Here is a 20,080-nt window from a genome sequence, read left to right as displayed (position 1 = left end):
ATTACCACTATATTAAATGTGAAATGTAAGCAATGAGGCTGCAGTGACTCATGACAGCTCCTGACATTGCCTTGACTCTGAAATGGCTGGTCTCTGGTGTAGAGTTTTGGTGCCAATACAGACCTTCTGCAAATGCTATAGTATAGTGTGTACAGATCTCCAAACAGAATCAACGTTTTTACTATTTCTTCTTATTTAGTTTCTCCTTTGTTTTCACTTAGATAGATCTTTCGAATTCTACTTTTACTGGAGTGTGTGAAAAATTCATCTCAAGAAATGGCTGGACCAATATGATCACTTGAGGCAGAGCAGCCATTTCTTCGGTGGATTGAGGAAAAGTGGTGGATGGAAATGAAAGAGAACAGTGGGAATATAAATGCAGCAGGAGAAGAAAAGACGAAGAAACGGGAGAATTAAGACAGATAAATGAGGTTTAGGAGACCTACATGGCCAACCAAAATGGGTTCCTGAACAAACATTATTAGTCCTAACCAGAACAATGTAGCTAATTAAAGTGCATGTGATTTAAATCTAGTTAACTTTACTTACACCAGGAAACTTAATTTGACAGGTCAATTCATGACAGTGAAGTGCTGGATAAGAGATAAGGTTGAAAGAAAATTGGGTAATCTCAGATACAGTGATATATAGTTTTGGTCTGATATAATAAAATGAACATAAATCCTAATTCAAATCAAATTTATAACAATGAAAAAGTCAGTTTATAATGCAAAACGCAGCAAGTGTCCAATCTGAAATCTACATCTGACTCACTTAATTCAATTAATTCTTACAGGGTTTTTTAATTTATTTACTTTATTGTGAAGGAACTACAGCAACCTGCATTGACTCAACAGCAAAAAAAATTGAAGATTGTTTCTCCTCATTGCTCATCTCTCACAGAGAAGCAGGGCACAAACTGGTCTGAGGAAGATATACTTATTTAACTTTTATATATTTACTGAGACTTGACTACAATTGTGGATCCAGGCTTGATAGAACACACACAAGTTTCTGCATCTAGAGGTTTGTAACGTAACACGCCAGAACAGAATTGGACAGACTTAGTTTAGCATCATAGCTATATTTCATTTGAGATTAAAATATTTTGTTTTATAGAATATATACAAATAATAAACCTCTAATACATAAAGTGACCTCAAAATCAATTTGAATTTTCAGGTTGTGTCACGAAACCAAAAGGTATTAAAAATATAGGGTCAATGAAGAAAAGTACTTACGTTGGTAATTGCACATAAAGCAGGTCTGTGCAACAATCATCCACTCTGCTCTAGTCTCACAGAAGATGGCAATGTTAGTCTTCGGTTGCTGCCCCAATATTGCTAAGCCATTTCCAAAATTAGTAGCTTTAACGTAGACTTCATCATATGAGAGCCAAGTGTATTTTCCAAGGATGACCTAATAAAGCAATATAAATTTATATAAGTGTAATTTAGAAAAGGGTAGGCCCCTGGGCTTCAGTGAAGATCCTTATTATGCCTTAACCCATGTGAAAATATGAACGATGTAAGCCTAAAAATATAATTATCAAAGTCTGCCAAAGGATAACATTCTTGAATTAAAACAAATTATAGCATTGTGGAAGTTCCACGTTTTGTCCCTCAAAGTCCAAGTTAAATGGTTTGGTAAAGGGAAACTATGTGATTGTTGAGGGCATAGAAATTGGCTGTAGGGTGGATGTGGCATACTGTGGACCACAACCCCACGTACAAGAAGCACAAGATAGATGTAGTTCAAAATGCTAGGACATCCTCTCCTACTCTACTGTCCCTCCCAAAACATTTCCCCACTACCACCCCAGAGAACTGGCACACAATTCGGTTCCACAATTCACAAGGATTGTGACATCTCCTAATAGGTATCACAGTTTTTGTTTCTGCTTCCCCACTTAGGAAGTACGGTATGTCTACCGCATTTGGGGTCTTCTGAGGCCATGCTTAACACCACAGTAATTAACCCTTACGTATTTAAGATTTTAAAAAGTTTATTCCATGTTAAGAAAAGGATAAAAGCTTAGTAGTAAAAAATGTTTTCAAATATTCTTTTTGCTTTACTGGTTTCCTACCAATTCACCCACCTGCCAACCCACCCTTCCCAGCACCTCAGCAGCCTATCTTCAGGGCTTCTGGGAAATCTAGGCTCCCCAGTTCCACAGCATCCATTTGGCTAAGAAGCCTGGGCTCCCCAGCCTTGGCCTAGAAAACCCGGGTTACTGCAGAGCCACAGAGCCTAGGAGCTCAGAAAGCTGACTGAAATGGACGTGATGGTTGTCAGTTTCAGGACTATCCACCATTAAATAGCAGCTGTGAAACTGACCTAACTCTAGTTAACTTCACTTAGAAGCTGCTTTTCGACAAAGCTGTGAGCAATAGTAGAGGCAGGTACTGGGGTTATTCATAAAGAAAGAACAACCTCAACAAAAATTGGGCAGCCAAGGAGTCAGGAGCCTGGTAGCTCTGGCTCCCAAACTCCCAGCAGATCACCTGACTGGTTGCCACAAAGCCAGGAAGCCCAGGAGTCTATAAATCTTATTCCATTTTGGAAACACTAAACTATTCCGTCTGTCTCTGTGTTTTTTAAACAAAATATTGTGCATTTAGCTGATCTGTAAAAAAATTCAAATTTTTGGATTTTCATTCTGTTTTGGGATGAAAAAATTTCCAAAAGACTCAGCATTCTTTGCAGACCTGGAAATCAGTTTCATTGCCAGACCTAGGTATAAAGTCGCCTGGAGCAATGAGCAGCAGGACCCACTTAGGATCATCACCACTAAATTTTTCTCTCATCCTATTATACTAAAGGCACCAAGCAGGGGCCTACTGCCATGTAATATTTATCGCTATCTCCCTGTGTGATTTACACCATCCACTCGAACTTAACATTACCTGCCAATATAATTTGCAGAAATACAAGCGAAGGTCAAAACAACAAATTACTAGCTGACTGGAAAGGGATCCTTTAAATAAGCAATGGAATTTCAACTTTAGCCCTTCAACACACACGTTTGTTTACATGTTATATTTAAAAGTTTAAACTAATTTAGTGTACAACATCTGAACAAGGGGAGTCCTGCTTCAGCAGATCTTATGATGCAGACTAAATCAGTGCTTTCCTCCACCAGAGGTTAGCAATGATACAGGTGTGTTTGGGGAGTTGGGATGAGCTTTTATTAACAAAGGAAATTTTACCTCTATTAGCTATCTCAGGAAGCTGTGAAGATGCAGCAGCATACACCCCAGCACACGTTGTACAAGCCCACCTGGAACACTGGGTAACAGCACATGCTGTTGTGGCTTCACAAATTGTACCTCAGCTAGTTAGATCAAAGCTAGCTTGGGTACATATACATGAACTGAAACCACACACTTGATTGCCATGTAGATATATCCTTAATCTCCCCGCACATACACATATGCTGAGCTCATTTTCCTTATCCCAAACCCCACGGTCCCCTGCATCCTTGTTTGTTCCTCTTTCCATGACATGCCAATGTCCTACCACCATCTATATGCTGCTTCCTCCTGCCTTCCCAAGCACACATTTTTTGAGGATGTGAACCAAAGCCTCATCTCCCCCGTCCAGGCTTCCAAACAGTGTGGCAGAACACAGCTGGGGGGTGTGTGTGTGACAGGAAGGGGGAGCAAGGAGAATTAGATTCTCGGCAGCACAGACGCCGCTTGCTCCAGGATGGGAAAGGTGATCCCAGTGGTTCCTACCTGCTCCTTGACCCGATCCTGGATGCTGCAGCAGCCCCTCCAGATCCCACTCTCATCTCCATGTATTTATGTAGGAGCAGAGCCCACAAAATATTTCCACTGCCTTTCCGGTTCTGTCACCCCTGCCTCCAAGTACCCTAATTCCAAATCCCTTTCCCTTCCAATCACCTGACCTCATGTTCACACTCCTACCTAAACTGCCACACTTCAGCAGCTGAAGTTAGAAGATCAATTTATATTATAAAAGAGGTTGTTCTTTAACCACTTGGAGACAACTCTTTATATCTTTTCTAGCACCATGACCCTCCTATTCCCCACCCCTCACCCCCCCACACACATAGATATACACACCAGTTAACACTACTCAGATTACTAAGGCCATTTTTCCTCCTCAAGGCATACAAAAATATTGTATATATATTTGCCTATCAAATCAGTATTTTGGAATTTTAAAAAATATTTTTAGAATTTCCCTTGCACTGCTTCAGTATTTTTTTTAAATGGTGTAGGGTAGAATGATACTTTCTTCCTCATCATTCACTTTGATGGTTCAGAAAAAAAAATAAGACACATTGGAAATCCGTATTTCAGAACCTTTGTAAGGTAATGCCAATAATGGATTTTTAAAATTATGATGGGTTAGTTTGCATTTTAATTTAGTCATTGTTAAGAAAAGGGTTTCTGATTTTTAAAATAAATTTACAACAACTTTGGTTCTTAATCCACAGAGAGTACAACAACAACAAAGTGTGAATGTTTACAGAGGTTCTTTCCAGTGTGCAGCACTTAGTGCCAAACTTAATAATCAGTTTACTATATAAAGATCCCAATCCTTCAAACACTTACGTATATGCTTAACTTTACACACTTCAGCAGTCCCTATAGGAACTACTCATATATGTAAAGTTAAATATGCACACAGGTTATGTTAGGCTCTAAGAGGTCAAAAGTAATAGAAAAATCTCTCTTATCAGACATTTATATCCAAACATTGTCAGAAATACTATGTACTGAGGCAGTGCTTAAAAGGTCGCCTGAAGAAGCAGTCAACCTTAAGAGTGGAAAACAAAAAATAAATACTGCCCTCTAGTGCATCTAATTTTTTCATTTATCTAAACAGCAAATTAATTGCTAAAATTATACTGATTATGAAAGTTAATATACGTTAGTACTTTTAGTTAAACAGAAAAAATGTCATATACAAATAACATTTGGAAATGTTTTATGACATTAGAGAATAATCATTTAGTGGTTCTTGGACAAATCTCTTTCACACATTTGTCCATTCAGTGTTGTTGTAGCCAGGCTGGTCCCAGGATATTAGAGAGACAAAGTGGGTGAGGTAATATCTTTTATTGGACTAACTTCTGTTGGTGAGAGAGACAAGCTTTCAAGCTACAGAGAGCTATTCTTCAGGTCTGGAAAAGGTACCAACAGAAGCTGGTCCAATAAAAGTTATTACCTCACCCACCTTGCCTCTCTACATATTTGTCCAGACATTTAATATATTAGGAGTGGGATTTTTTTAAAAGTGCTCAGTCTTGGACCAACTCCACTCTCACTAAAGTCAACTGGGCTAAGCCAAGTCTGAGCACTTTTGAAAATATCACCCTACAAACATTAGAATCTTATTTTTTTCCAACATGATCATTTTGTTTTAAAATATACAAATAAATAATAAAAAACCCAGGTAAACAAAACCAACTCTTGCTTCCCCACATTCATTGCTATAAAACCAAATGCAGTTTTTTATATATACACTCTCAGATAGAAGCACCATGCATATATCCAAAACATAGGAATTGCCATACTGGATCAGATCTATAATCCATCTCATTCTCATCCAATGCCTTGTTTCTGACAATGGTCAGTATCAGATGCTTCAGAGGAAAGGTGCAAGAAACCCCACAATAGGCACATGCAGGCTAATCTTCCCTCCATGTTTGATCTCTAACTATTAGGAAAAGACCTGTTTAAACCCTGAAGAATGAGGTTTAATCTCTTCCAAAATTTATGTTAGCATTAACTATTACAACTTTAGATATTTTTGTTATTCATACAAATCTCCAATCTTTCTTTGAATCATGCTAAGGTTTGGGCCTCAATAACATCATGTGGCAGTGAGTTCTACAGTCCCACATTGTATGAAAATTGTATTTCCTTTTACTAGTAGTTTTTAATTTCCCATTTTTTAATTTCAGTGCATGTCCCCGTTTGTGTTATGAGATGGGGAGAACAGAAGCTCCTGAGCTACCTTTTCTATATTATTCATTATTTTATATACTTCTACCATGTCACCTCTCTTTAGTCTTCCAATTCCAATCTTTTTACTCTTTTTTATTAGAGTTTTTCCATTACGCTAATCAGTCTCGTCGCCTTTTTATGAACAGCCAAACAGTTTCTAATTCTGGAATAGCCTTTTTGAGACGCGGTGACCAATACCACATGCAATATTTTAGATAAGGCAACCACCACTGATTATAATGGTCATAGTGGATTCTCCATCACTGGCAATCTTTAAATCAAGATTGGACTTTTTTTCTAAAAGGTAGGCTCTAGGAATTATTTTGGGGAAGTTTGATGGCCAGTTTTATACAGGTGGTCAGAATAAATGATCACAATGATTCCTTCTGGCCTTGGAATCTATGAATGGTAACATGTAAATTGCTTTCATGACTGCTGCTGCACAATGGGCTAAGGTCTTAGTTGAACCCTCCAAAATAACACCCAGACTCCTTTCCTGAGTTGATACAGTTAATTTAGCACCTTGTAAGATGTATGAGTTGTTTCATTTTTTTCCCCCTCCAATGTGTGTCTTTCTTTGCATGTTGAACTTTATTTGCCATTGTGTTGCCCAGTCATCTAGCCTGGTTAGATTCTTCTGCAGTTCCTCATGTCCCTCTCTGAACTTGTCTAATAAGAACATAACATAAGAACATAAGAAAGGCCGTACCGGGTCAGACCAAAGGTCCATCTAGCCCAGTATCTGTCTACCGACAGTGGCCAATGCCAGGTGTCTCAGAGGGAGTGAACCTAACAGGCAATGAACAAGTGATCTCTCTCCTGCCATCCATCTCCATCCTCTGACGAACAGAGGCTAGGGACACCATTCTTACCAATCCTGGCTAATAGCCATTTATGGACTTAGCCACCATGAATTTATCCAGTCCCCTTTTAAACATTGTTATAGTCCTAGCCTTCACAACCTCCTCAGGTAAGGAGTTCCACAAGTTCACTGTGCGCTGCATGAAGAAGAACTTCCTTTTATTTGTTTTAAACCTGCTGCCTATTAATTTCATTTGGTGACCCCTAGTTCTTGTATTATGGGAATAAGTAAATAACTTCTCCTTATCCACTTTCTCAACATCACTCATGATTTTATATACCTCTATCATATCCCCCCTTAGTCTTCTCTTTTCCAAGCTGAAGAGTCCTAGCCTCTAATCTTTCCTCATATGGGACCCTCTCTAAACCCCTAATCATTTTAGTTGCCCTTTTCTGAACCTTTTCTAGTGCTAGAATATCTTTTTTGAGGTGAGGAGACCACATCTGTACACAGTATTCGAGATGTGGGCGTACCATGGATTTATATAAGGGCAATAATATATTCTCAGTCTTATTTTCTATCCCCTTTTTAATGATTCCTAACATCCTGTTTGCTTTTTTGACCGCCTCTGCATACTGCGTGGACATCTTCAGAGAACTATCCATGATGACTCCAAGATCTTTTTCCTGACTCGTTGTAGCTAAATTAGCCCCCATTATGTTGTATGTATAGTTAGGGTTATTTTTTCCAACGTATGTATAGTTGGGGTTATTTTTTCCAACGTGCATTACTTTACATTTATCCACATTAAATTTCATTTGCCATTTTGTTGCCCAATCACTTAGTTTTGTGAGATCTTTTTGAAGTTCTTCACAATCTGCTTTGGTCTTAACTATCTTGAGTAGTTTAGTATCATCTGCAAACTTTGCCACCTCACTGTTTACCCCTTTCTCCAGATCATTTATGAATAAATTGAATAGGATTGGTCCGAGGACTGACCCTTGGGGAACACCACTAGTTACCCCTCTCCATTCTGAGAATTTACCATTAATTCCTACCCTTTGTTCCCTGTCCTTTAACCAGTTCTCAATCCATGAAAGGACCTTCCCTTTTATCCCATGACAGCTTAATTTACATAAGAGCCTTTGGTGAGGGACCTTGTCAAAGGCTTTCTGGAAATCTAAGTACACTATGTCCACCGGATCCCCCTTGTCCACATGTTTGTTGACCCCTTCAAAGAACTCTAATAGATTAGTAAGACACGATTTCCCTTTACAGAAACCATGTTGACTATTGCTCAAGAGTTTATGTTTTTCTATGTGTCTGACAATTTTATTCTTTACTATTGTTTCAACTAATTTGCCCAGTACCGACGTTAGACTTACCGGTCTGTAATTGCCGGGATCACCCCTAGTGCCCTTTTTAAATATTGGCGTTACATTAGCTAACTTCCAGTCATTGGGTACCGAAGTCGATTTAAAGGACAGGTTATAAACCTTAGTTAATAGTTCCGCAACTTCACATCTGAGTTCTTTCAGAACTCTTGGGTGAATGCCATCTGGTCCCGGTGACTTGTTAATGTTGAGTTTATCAATTAATTCCAAAACCTCCTCTAGTGACACTTCAATCTGTGAGAGTTTCTCAGATTTGTCACCTACAAAAGCCAGCTCAGGTTTGGGAATCTCCCTAACATCCTCAGCCATGAAGACTGAAGCAAAGAATCCATTTACTTTCTCTGCAATGACTTTATCGTCTTTAAGCGCTCCTTTTGTATTTTGATCATCAAGGGGCCCCACTGGTTGTTTAACAGGCTTCCTGCTTCTGATGTACTTAAAAAACATTTTGTTATTACCTTTAGAGTTTTTGGCTAGCCGTTCTTCAAACTCCTTTTTGGCTTTTCTTATTACACTCTTGCACTTAAGTTGGCAGTGTTTGTGCTCCTTTCTATTTGCCTCACTAGGATTTGACTTCCACTTTTTAAAGGAAGTCTTTATCTCTCACTGCTTCTTTTACACGATTGTTAAGCCACGGTGGCTCTTTTTTAGTTCTTTTACTGTTTTTCTTAATTTGGGGTATACATTGAAGTTGGGCCTCTATTATGGTGTCTTTAAAAAGGGCCCATGCAACTTGCAGGGATTTCAGTTTAGTCACTGTACCTTTTAACTTTTGTCTAACTAACCCCCTCATTTTTGTATAGTTCCCCCTTTTGAAATTAAATGCCACAGTGTTGGGCAGTTGAGGTGTTCTTCCCACCACAGGGATGTTGAATGCTATTGTATTATGGTCACTATTTCCAAGCGGTCCTGCTATAGTTACCTCTTGGACCAGCTCCTGTGCTCCACTCAGGATTAAATCTAGAGTTGCCTCTCCTCTCGTGGGTTCCCGTACCAGCTGCTCCATGAAGCAGTCATTTAAAGTATCGAGAAATTTTATCTCTGCATTTCGTCCTGAAGTGACTAAATAACTCGTCCTAAATAACTTTGTGTCATCTTCAAATACTGCTATCCCACTACTCGTCTCCCTTCCCAAATCATTAACATATTAAACTCTTGGCCTAGTACAGAACTTTGAAGCACTCCACTAACCTATTGCCATGATGAAAACTGATGATTTACTTATACTCTTCGCTGTCTATCTCCTAGCCAAATTTTTGATCCATGACAATACTTTGCCTTTTACTCATGACAACTTAGCTTCTTTAGTAACCTCTTGTGCAGGACTTTGTCAAAGGCCTTTTGAAAATCTAAATAAATTATGTCAACCAGGTCTCCTTAATCCACTAAGGGTACGTCTTCACTACCCACCAGATTGGCGGGTAGCAATCGATTTCTCGGAGTTCGATATATCACATCTCATCTAGACGCGATATATCGAACCCCGAACGCGCTCCCGTCGACTCTGGAACTCCACCGGAGCGAGTGGCGGTAGCGGAGTCGACGGGGGAGCCGCGGATGTCGATCCCGCGCCGTGAGGACGGGTAAGTAATTCGAGCTAAGGTACTTCGACTTCAGCTACGCTATTCACCTAGCTGAAGTTGCGTACCTTAGATCGACCCCCCACCTCCTAGTGTAGACCAGGCCTAAGTAATTGACATGTTCAGAGATATTAGAAAATATATAAACACAAAACATGTTTTCAGTTGTTCATTAGTAATACTAAGCTCTTGTATAGCCCTTTTCATCTGCAGATCTCAAAGCATTTTTAAAGATGGGGAAATTGAGGCACAAAGGTGAATTAAGAGATTTTCACAAACTTGAAAATCACCTAACCACTATAAAAAGGGCCGCATCATATTTATACTAATATTAAAACACAAATGTATACATATAAAACCCATATGCTTATTTCCTCTTAACTTTAAATACACAAGGGCCAGATCCTCAGATGGTGTAAACAGTCATAGTGCCATTATGTATCTGGCTCACAGTTTTGAGAAGGACTGAATTCTACTGACAAAACACATGAACAGACAGTGGTACAATAAAGTTACAAAAAAACTCTGCCAAAACACTTGAGTGTGGCTTTTGAAAGCTAGAGCAAAACTGCAACTTCATGGCAATTCTCAAAAAGAGACTTCAAGCCTTTTAATAAAAATGGCCCTGATCTTGCAAATGGCTCTACACAAATAGAGTCCCTTCATCTGTGCAGAGTTCCACTAAGGCCAACAGGTCTGCCTGTAAAAAGTCTGTTGCAGGGCTGGCACCTAGATGTACAGAGGTTGAAAGATGCAAGCAAGAACCCTGTTATGAACAATAAGTTAATTTGCATTTCTCTGATTTTAAAAGGTTGGACACTGCTTTCAAATTGTTTATAAAAAAATTCCTTCCATCTTCACAAGCATTTATTGCCAGTGTTAAAACAATTTCATCTGAAGCCAGTTCTTTCTTCAAAAAGCGCATGCGCGCACACACACTACCAACATACGAAAAAACTTGAATTACTTGTTAAAATAAAAACCTATACCTGTGAAACCCCAAACTAAAGGCTAGTGTGGTTACACCTGTAACTGATGGCAAAATCTGGGCTGCAATGGCTTTATTGATTATGCATGAAAAGGAAAGAACTTAGTTTGACTTTCAGAATCCACGTTGTTTGCAGGACTAGAAACTGAAAAAACACTGTTCTCTTATAAGCTAGGCAAATTTCATATGGAAGCCAGTGACCCACAAACATGGAGCACCTCTAGGATTTGTCTACATTCTCTTTCGAGATTATGAGATCATTTCAAACCCAAGTCACCCCTAGAGAGTGCCTAGAGCACAAATTGCAGGTCTGCTAGCCAGGACCACTGACAGGTAGTATTTCCCATAACTATATATATATGGTGACCTATTTGTTCTTTTGTGTGAAGTGAATTTTTCAAAAAAAAAAAAAACTGCTCAGAATTTGCCAAGCTCTATTCTCACTGAAGTCAAGGGGATTTTTACCATTAACTTTAATGGCAGCAGAGCCTGACCAACATTGGGTGGGTTTGAAGATTCCCACCGTTACATTTTTATTCCAAATCTTGCAATAAATTCTCTTTTATATGTTTTTCTTTAATTTAGAGAGACTAAAACAGTAGGCAAATAATAGAGGATTTAGTCTATTACTATTGCTTTTGAAGCATGTGACTCAATATTAGATCAACCAGATGGACTGGCCTCACAAACTTAGAACATGATCCTGTATCTACGGTATGTCTAATCCTGGAAGGTCCCTGAGATAATGGGCCTTAAAATCACAACATTTTTACGTCTATAAAAGCTATGTTCATCTTCTTAATATTTTTGATTTTCTGAAGACAGACTCCTGGTAACTAAGGGAGCCTGTGTCTGGAGGTGGATGAAAGCAAATGTACCCCAATATAATTTTAAAATTCTCTAATACATTTGTAAGACAGTATTTCTGTGGCATAAATAGATTAAATGGGTGTTGTGAGGTATAAAAGTTTGTCGGCACTTGTTTTAGATGATCTGCGTAGTTCCCTTTACCACTGATGAGCAGTGAGGCCATTCGATATTGATAAAACCTTCATATTTTTACATGCCATCACATATTATCCCATGTCTTTTCTGCACTAATAGAACATTTAAGATCTATGGAAAATAAATTCATGGGGTGAAATCCTTGCTCCATTAAAATCAACATGAGTTTTGTGATTAAATTCAATGAGGCCAGAATTTTATGCCTGGTTTATAATCTCATAAATATGTGGTCCAATTTACAGTTTAGAACTAACCTTCACATTTTGTTCTACTTTAAATTTGTCAATTTATTTTTTTCAAACACAAAAGCATACAAGATGAAGAAAACCAATCCTAAATGTCCTCTTCACAACCTAAATTCACTGAATCTTTCCAATTAAATTAGGCTTCCAGCTAAATTTTCAACTATTTTCAAGATTATCACTTCCTGGCTTTTTGAAAAAGTCATTCCGGGAGAAGGGAAAAAGCTTGCCAGTTCCCTTGTTGATGTTTAAAAGGTATTTTCATCAGGAAAGAAAAACACCTGTCCCACTACAGAAGGAACTGGAAAACTGAATACAGATCCAGTACTGCCAAATGCAAAAAAAAGAAAAAGAGAGAAAAATTATATTTTTTCTAACTGCATTCATTTATAGTAGTCTTGGGAATTGTTCTCAGCTACAGAATATACAAATCTTTCAAACAAATGTGATTTTCTGTTTAGTATCCCTTTAAACTTAGTTTAATAATCAGTATTTGCATGTGCTATCAGGGACATCAGTCCACTTCACAATAAACAGCAAATTAATGTAAGGCTTGATTTTCAGAGATGCTGAGCATTTGCAGTTCCCAGTGACTTCAAATGGAACTGTGGCTACTCAGTGCTTCTGAAAATCAGAAGCATAACTTTTTACTTTTTAAAGAGGATCTAACTCAACTTACTGACATTTGCACAAGTGAAATGCCTCTTCAGGGAGAGAGCATGGTCCAGTAGACAGGGCTCTTGACTGGCTTTCAGGAGGCCTAGATCTGCCACTGACTTATTGAGTGACCCCAAAGCAAGTCATTTCTCACCAGTTTGTACTCAGCTTCCCAACTGGCAATAATAATTACTACCCTCTGTAAATAATTTAAGATTGATGAGTACACCATATAAATAAAAGTTACAAATTATTATGTAAATGTTCAAAAGCTTACTCTGAACAGTGACAAGCTGTCTTTACAAAGAGAACTAGATAATATAGAATGATTTTAAATAGGAAAACTAGCAAAAAGACCACTGAGAGTTAGTAGTTATTCAACTAAAGTAGTAATATGTTCTAGGGCAGGGATTCTCAAACTACGGGTCAGGACCCCTCAGAGGGTCGCAAGGTTATTACATGAGGATGGGGGGGGGCGCAAGTTGTCAGCCTCCACCCCAAACTCCGCTTTGCCTCCAACATTTATAATGGTGTTAAATATATTTAATTGTATTTTTCATCTATAAGAGGAGTCGCACTCAGAGGCTTGGTATGTGAACAGGGTCACAAGTACAAAAGTTTGAGAACCACTGTTCTAGGGGATAGGCTTTATGACTTTAGATCAATTAGTTGAAAAATAAGACTTCTATAAAGACATTACATCTAGATTTATTGTAGTATGTCTGGCAGATGCATGTTAGTCTTCAAACAATTTTCAGAATCTGTTCTTTACAGCAGAGTTGCAGAGAATTACAGTAGATTCTATGGGAAGTTTTACTATTGACTTCAGAGACAATAATTAGGCCAAAGTCCCATTTCAAAAAATGTACGAGCCAATTCCTGCTGTCCTTCCTGATGAAACTCATTGTCAAAACTCTCACTGATTTAAACAGGAGTCTTACCAGACAAATGTGCAAAAGTACCTTGTAAAATTTTTACAGTCTGATTTGTTTGCTAAACATTTTATATCACGTTTTAAAGAAAAGACAGCATTTCTTAACATAAAATGAAAATGCTAAGAAATTCTAAAAACAAAGAATCTTATGCATCAGTGCCACCCCATGGACCAAAGCAGCACAGCATCAAGTATGGAAATCTTATCATAAAGAACTGTTGTCTCAAGTTTAGTTAAAATTTCCTGATTGAAAATTTAGAGAGAAGAACAAATAAGTAGGTCAATTTCTACACATTTTCCAGCTTTCCGCTACTTCCAGACACTTACTTGCATAACGGAATAGTCTAAAGCTTCCTAATGCTTAAACTTTATGGCATTAATTATGCTTAGAAAACAAACCCAGAAAGACTACTTGTGGCCAAAATGTTAATCTGTACTCACAAGCAGGCCCAGTTTGTATGAAACATTAACTTGCTCTTGTGCTTACTTTACAGCCCGACAAAGTTGGGAACTGTGCATCAAGATAGATTATATGTACACACTCCTTATGAAAGCAAATGTTTCTGTACAGTATTTCCCTTTTACCAGGACATTATCTCCAGAGCTGGGGAAAAGGTTCCCCATCAGTTAGAGCTCCTCTGTAAGACAATTTAAAACCAAACTAATATATACTAACAATTGTTTGCATCAGGGGTCGGCAACTTTTCAGAAGTGGTGTGCAGAGTCTTCATTTATTCACTCAAATTTAAGGTTTTGCGTGCCAGTAATACATTTTTATGTTTTTAGGTCTCTTTCTATAAGTCTATAATATATAACTAAACTATTGTGGTATATAAAGTAAACAAGGTTTTTAAAATGTTTAAGAAGCTTCATTTAAAATTAAATTAAAATGCAGAGCCCCCCAGACTGGTGGCCAGGACCCGGGCAGTGAGAGTGCCACTGAAAATCAACTCACGTGCCGCCTTTGGCATGCGTGCCATAGGTTGCCTACCCCTGGTTTCTATATACGCATAGGTATACACACATTACTATGGGTATTTTAATGTTTCATGTTTTTATAAATAAAACACCACATGTGCATGGTTAATTTTGGTGACGATAATCTCTTTTGGTGGGGAACCTGCTTTACTTTGAATGTTAACAGGAATTTTTTTAATCTTTTTATTGGGATGATAGCAGCGCTTTCTACCCTTCCTGGAAGTCCTAAAGAGCACAATACTGCCGTCTACTGGTTCTTGATCAGCACACACTTGACTGAGGATACCACATCTGCCATGAACTGCATTGAAGCATGCAGATTTCATGTACATATGTGCAAGTCCTGATAATACCATCTCAAAATCATGCTATTATAGAGTTGAAATAATGTGAAATAATGGAGGAAATATTGACTTATCCCCTAAAGCAGTGGCATGCTTCCTAGGAGCTCACAAAAAGCAAGAGTCAATCATCATTAATGGAGGCCTGAATTTACAAAACTACAGAAAAGGCTACTGTACTGAAATAATCCCTTTATAGTATTTGAGTTGTTCAAAATGTACTATTGGAAAGATTTACATTTTTTTTTTAAATCTGTAGTTCACCTTTAAGGTGACTACACCAAAAACCAAACAAACTAGACCTTGCAATTATGATCTGTGATGCCAGATTGGAAGTCCTTGTGCAAACAAAACTCCCATTAAAATCCTGCATGTCTGGTGCATAACTGGACCCTTCATTTACAATTTAGTTTATTAGAAAGGCACATACTAGTTCATTTTTTCATCTGATATGTCTATGAAAGTTTAGAGAAACATGAGTAAGGTTTTTCACTGACTAAAAATATCACAATACAAAACTTAAACCGATTTCCTCCTCCATCTCTATATTTTTAACAAGCAGTACATTCCTCAAAAAATCAGAGAACAATCTTGCACAATAATTTCACCATCATTTTTTCCTGTTTCACTGGAACCATAAATTTGCATTCTTTAGATCCTCAAAGAGATTTTTAGATTTGTCTTAAACAGGGATTAATGAAAGAGGGAATTATAACCTTTGCCATCACTACTTAATCTCAGAAAGAAACCTAGTTTTTCAGTCTGTCTCACTCTAGTTAGAACTGTTGCAATGGAGAGTAGTCTTTACTGGTTAAAAAAAAATAAGTTAAAGGCAGACACCAAAATTACTTACCTTTTTAAAAACTTTTCCAGAGGGCTGGATTTCATCTTCCTCTTTTAGGACTTCACGTGTTCCTAAGAGTTTTTTGTCCTTAAATTTAGTTTTAGCATACTTGAAAACTTTGTCAAGTGTGTCACATCCAGGATATAAAACCGAAGCTAAGCAATGCAAACTGTTAACAGACCTGTATGGACTACCAGGTTTGTTTTTCACAGGTTTAGCTTTAATTTGTTTTGATTTTGCTACAGTCTGTCTTGAGCCAGATAGTATGTACCATGGAATGTATGTTATAAATGAGTATACCAATATTATCAAGTGTATTAACTGCAGAAGAACAGGATTGATAGTATGCTTTAGCTTCATTTTGTCTACTTGTGAAGGCTGTAGATCACACGGGAGTTTGACAAATTTGTTGATTACATGTAGATCAGGGAAGATCTGAAAGAGAAAGAAAATGTCTGTTTGCAGTGCTATTAAAAAGTATGTATTTCCCATTTTTTGATTAAGAGTTATCAAAGTAGTAGGTCAATTTATGCATTTAAGAGTTTAGGGTAAAATCCTAGTTCCTTTGTACAAAGATCAAGCATCATACAAGGGACCAGCATAGGAGAGGGGATAATAATTCTTCTCTTCCAATCTATGACTTGCAGTGTTTATTTTGATTACTCTGGCAATTATGCAGAAATCTAGGGACACCCAAAATTTACAATGACCTACTAAACAATCTTATTTTTCAATATAATATCTTGATTTAATCAAATTTCCAGGTCCAATTTTCAAAGACATGCTACCCTACACATGAGAATATCATAAGATTCTGTGCATAGATGTTAACCTGCAATCTTCAACTCCTTCACCTTTGAACTATCAACCTACTTAAGAGCCTGTGAAAAAAATAGTAACACCCACTGCTCCTCACACAGTCATCAGTAAAGCCATCAAGTTAGTATGTTGGCCAAGTCCCTATACAACCTTACACATTACCTTGAATTGGGCCATTGCAGAGCTTTATTCCAGGGTACACAGGAAACTATGCAATTCCGCTGTATAGCACAGTTCATGCACTGGAACTATATTGCTTCCTCTACATGAGAGCATTACATGGCCTAAAGGATTTCATCCTTGCTACTTGTATGCAAAGAGTGCATTTTTACTATAAACATAACCATCCGTAATGACATTTAATGACATGGAAGCATGACAGAGGAATTAAGATTCTAACCATATCACTATGGATAAAGAATTAAATACTGCCCTTGTTGAAGTCAATGGTGCCTAAATTTCAATCAATAAAATCCCCATGGTGCCTAAATCTTTGCAAAGGGTACACATACAAGTTCCAAGAGCGTGTGACACTTGTACACCTAGCTCATGCCAGAACTCCAGCATGATCTTCAAAGTAGGCGTTGCCCTGGCTATCTCTACAGTGGGGCCCAACTTGGTAGGAGTTTTTGGAAGCCACCTACTGGATCAGGCCTCTCAAAAAATAGTTGTGTCTTTATTACGTTTAGCCCAGTTGTTAAAGCATTCACCCAGGATGTGGAAGACCAGGGCTCAAATCCCCCCCTCCTCCCTGATGTGGAGCAGGGGCTTCAGCTTAGGTACCCAACATCACAGGTCAACACCCTACCCCTTGGATCATTCTCACTATCTGGTCCAAGGGCTATTTTATTATTCATACAAAGTAGAACAGCTTCAAACAGGAGACAAAGAGAGAGACACCCCATAGTACTCACCTGCAATGTAGGATATCCAGATAAAAGTCCCTGCCCCACATCAGGCAGAAAGAACACATATCCTGAGTGAGTGCCCCAACTTCTGGGCTAAAGGTCATAGGGAGGCCAACACCTCTTCAGTTTTTTGCAAGAAAAGGTTTAGGAACCTAACTCCAGGAGAAGGTTCAGAGCTGTGAATCCCAAGTGGAAATAGACACCTATAGGCTTGTCCACATGGTTTTTTAGTCCACACCAGAGGGATGTAAATATTAGTCCACACTAGTATGTCACACACTAACTAGCCCATATTCAACCTGCTGATGTGCACTAAAAGTTCACTAGTGCATGTTAATATAGTCCTATTTCAAACAATATTATGTTAACACACCAAAGAACTTTTAGTGCTCAGCAGTACAGTCCAGCCAAGTCAGTTAGTGTGTGACATGCTAGCATGGAATAAATTTATACCCCTGTGGTGCAGACTAAAGTCCTGTATAGACAAGCACTCAGTCCCTTTGAGGGACAGGGCTCAGAACCCACTCCTCTCCTTGGCATTTCCTATTGGCTAGTTTAGACAGCTGACTGTTCAGCTTGCTGTTTTTTGTACACCGCCTTCTTGAGCACCTAACTCTATCCCTGTATTGTACAGAAAGCATGGGCACCTAACATAGGACTGTGGATTCCACTATGTGGCAGGGTGCCTAAACATCAGGCATTGCAACACTGAACCTAAATCCCCTGTGCGAAGCTAGCCCTAAGATTTCTGCAGTATTGTTTTGGAGGGCTGATTAATCATGCAGAAACAAAAAAAAATAAGTGTGCATATATAGAGATTTATTGATTTATTTTACATAGATAAGATAATTCTCTCTAAATAATGTTTATAACTCAAACTCCAAAGGTGGCAAGGGTGCCACAGAAGAGGTAGTCCAAGTTAGGACATGTCAGCTTTCTTTGCTAGTTGATCATTATGCTCATTTATGTTTTGAAAACCTAATGAAAAACTTTATTCTTCTAGCACAAGTTATCCATTATCTTATGGAATTAACAAGATTAAATTATGCAGGAGTAGATTCCTTCACTAGCAAAGGGGAGGAACTTGTATGTTGATGCCGCCGAGAAAAGACAGTTACCTTTTCCGTAACTGCTGTACTTCAAGATGTGTTGCTCAAGTCCAATCCATATTAGGTATGTGCGCTCGCCACATGCACCGGTGCGAGACGTTTTTCCCTCAGCAGTATCCATAGGAGACTAGCTCTGTCGCCACCTGACGTGGTGCCCACATGGCGCAGTATAAGGGGCACCGCTGGCTCCCCTCACTCTCAGTTCCTTCTTGCCAGAAACACCGACAGTGGGGAAGGACGGCGTGTCATGGAATGGACACGAGCAACACATATTGAAGAACACTGTTACGGAAAAGGTAACAGTCTTTTATTCGAGTGCTTGCTCATGTCCATTCCATATTAGGTGACACCAAAACACTGTCCCTAGAGGGATGTGTAGATTGCAATATAGCTCTGCCGAACCCAGCATCGTCCCTGGCCTGCTGAGTGATGGCATAACGCACAGTAAATGTGTGGAGAGAGGACCACGTTGCAGATCTATAGATGTCCTGGACAGGGATGTGCACCAGGAAGGCCGCCGAAGATGCCTGAGCTCTCGTCAAGTGGGCTCTGACAATTGGCAGCTGCAGAACCCCCAACAGGTCATAACAGGTCCTTATGCATGAGGTGATCCAATTGGAAATCCTCTGCAAGGACACCAGATGACCCTTCATCATATCAGCTGTAGTGATGAAGAGTTGAGTCGATTTACGGAAAGGCTTAGTACATTCTAAGTAAAAAATCCAAGGCTGGATGTCCAGAGTGCGAAGATGACTCTCTTCAGTGCTCTTGTGCAGTTTGGGACAGAACACCAAGAGGAAGATGTCCTGGTTCATATGGAAGGTGGAGACCACCTTTGGCAGGAAGGCCAGGTGGGGCCGCAACTGAATCTTATCTTTGTAGAAGACCGTATACGGTGGTTATGAGATCCAGGCTTTAATTTCTGAGACCCGTCTCACCAATGTCACTGCCACCAGGAACGTGACCTTCCATGACAGATGGGAAAGGGAGCAGGACCCCAGCAGTTCAAAGTGCGGGCCAGTGAGCCTAGAAAGGACCAAGTTAAGATCCCACCCAGGGAAGGGAGCCCACACCTGCGGGAAGAGACTCTCCAGCCCTCTCAAGAATCTGACCATCATGTCATGGGAGAACAGAGTCTGTCCTTGGATCGGTGGGTGAAAAGCGGAGATGGCCGCAAGATGCACTCTAATGGAAGAATGTCCCAGGCCTTGGTTCCTCAAATGGAGCAGGTAGTTCAGGACAGCCTATATGAAGGAACAAGAGGGAGAGAGCTGCCCCGTTCGGACGCCCAGCGGGAATACGTCATCCACTTGGCCAGGTAAGCAGTCTAATTGAGGGCTCCCTACTTTCCAGGAGGACCTGTTGGACTCCTTCTGAACAGGTCTGCTCCTCCGGGTTTAGCCATGCAGCATCTATGCCAAGAGGTGGAAGAACTGAGGTTGGGGTGTAAGAGCTGATGGTGGTCCTGCGACAGCAGGTCCAGTCGGTTGAGCAGGGT

The 20,080-nt window shown here is 39.2% G+C and overlaps 1 protein-coding gene across 5 annotated transcripts in view; it reads right to left on the bottom strand.

Moving 5' to 3' along the window:
* ACSL3 (acyl-CoA synthetase long chain family member 3) overlaps window positions 1-20,080 on the bottom strand; it is a 105,626-nt gene that overhangs the window by 53,589 nt on the left and 31,957 nt on the right. For all 5 annotated transcript variants that reach the window (XM_045030528.1, XM_045030529.1, XM_045030530.1 and 2 more), the window contains exons 3-4: window positions 15,756-16,181; window positions 1,242-1,419 (exon numbers count right to left, since the gene is read on the bottom strand). In XM_045030528.1, the coding sequence (XP_044886463.1) occupies window positions 1,242-1,419; window positions 15,756-16,106 (529 nt within the window). In that variant the 5' untranslated portion in view covers window positions 16,107-16,181. The remainder of the gene's footprint in view (window positions 1-1,241; window positions 1,420-15,755; window positions 16,182-20,080) is intronic.

Source organism: Mauremys mutica, chromosome 9, assembly GCF_020497125.1.
Source record: "Mauremys mutica isolate MM-2020 ecotype Southern chromosome 9, ASM2049712v1, whole genome shotgun sequence".
Taxonomy (NCBI): domain Eukaryota; kingdom Metazoa; phylum Chordata; order Testudines; family Geoemydidae; genus Mauremys; species Mauremys mutica.
Note: the sequence above shows the minus strand (reverse complement) of the source record. Positions and strands in the feature narration are given on the sequence as shown.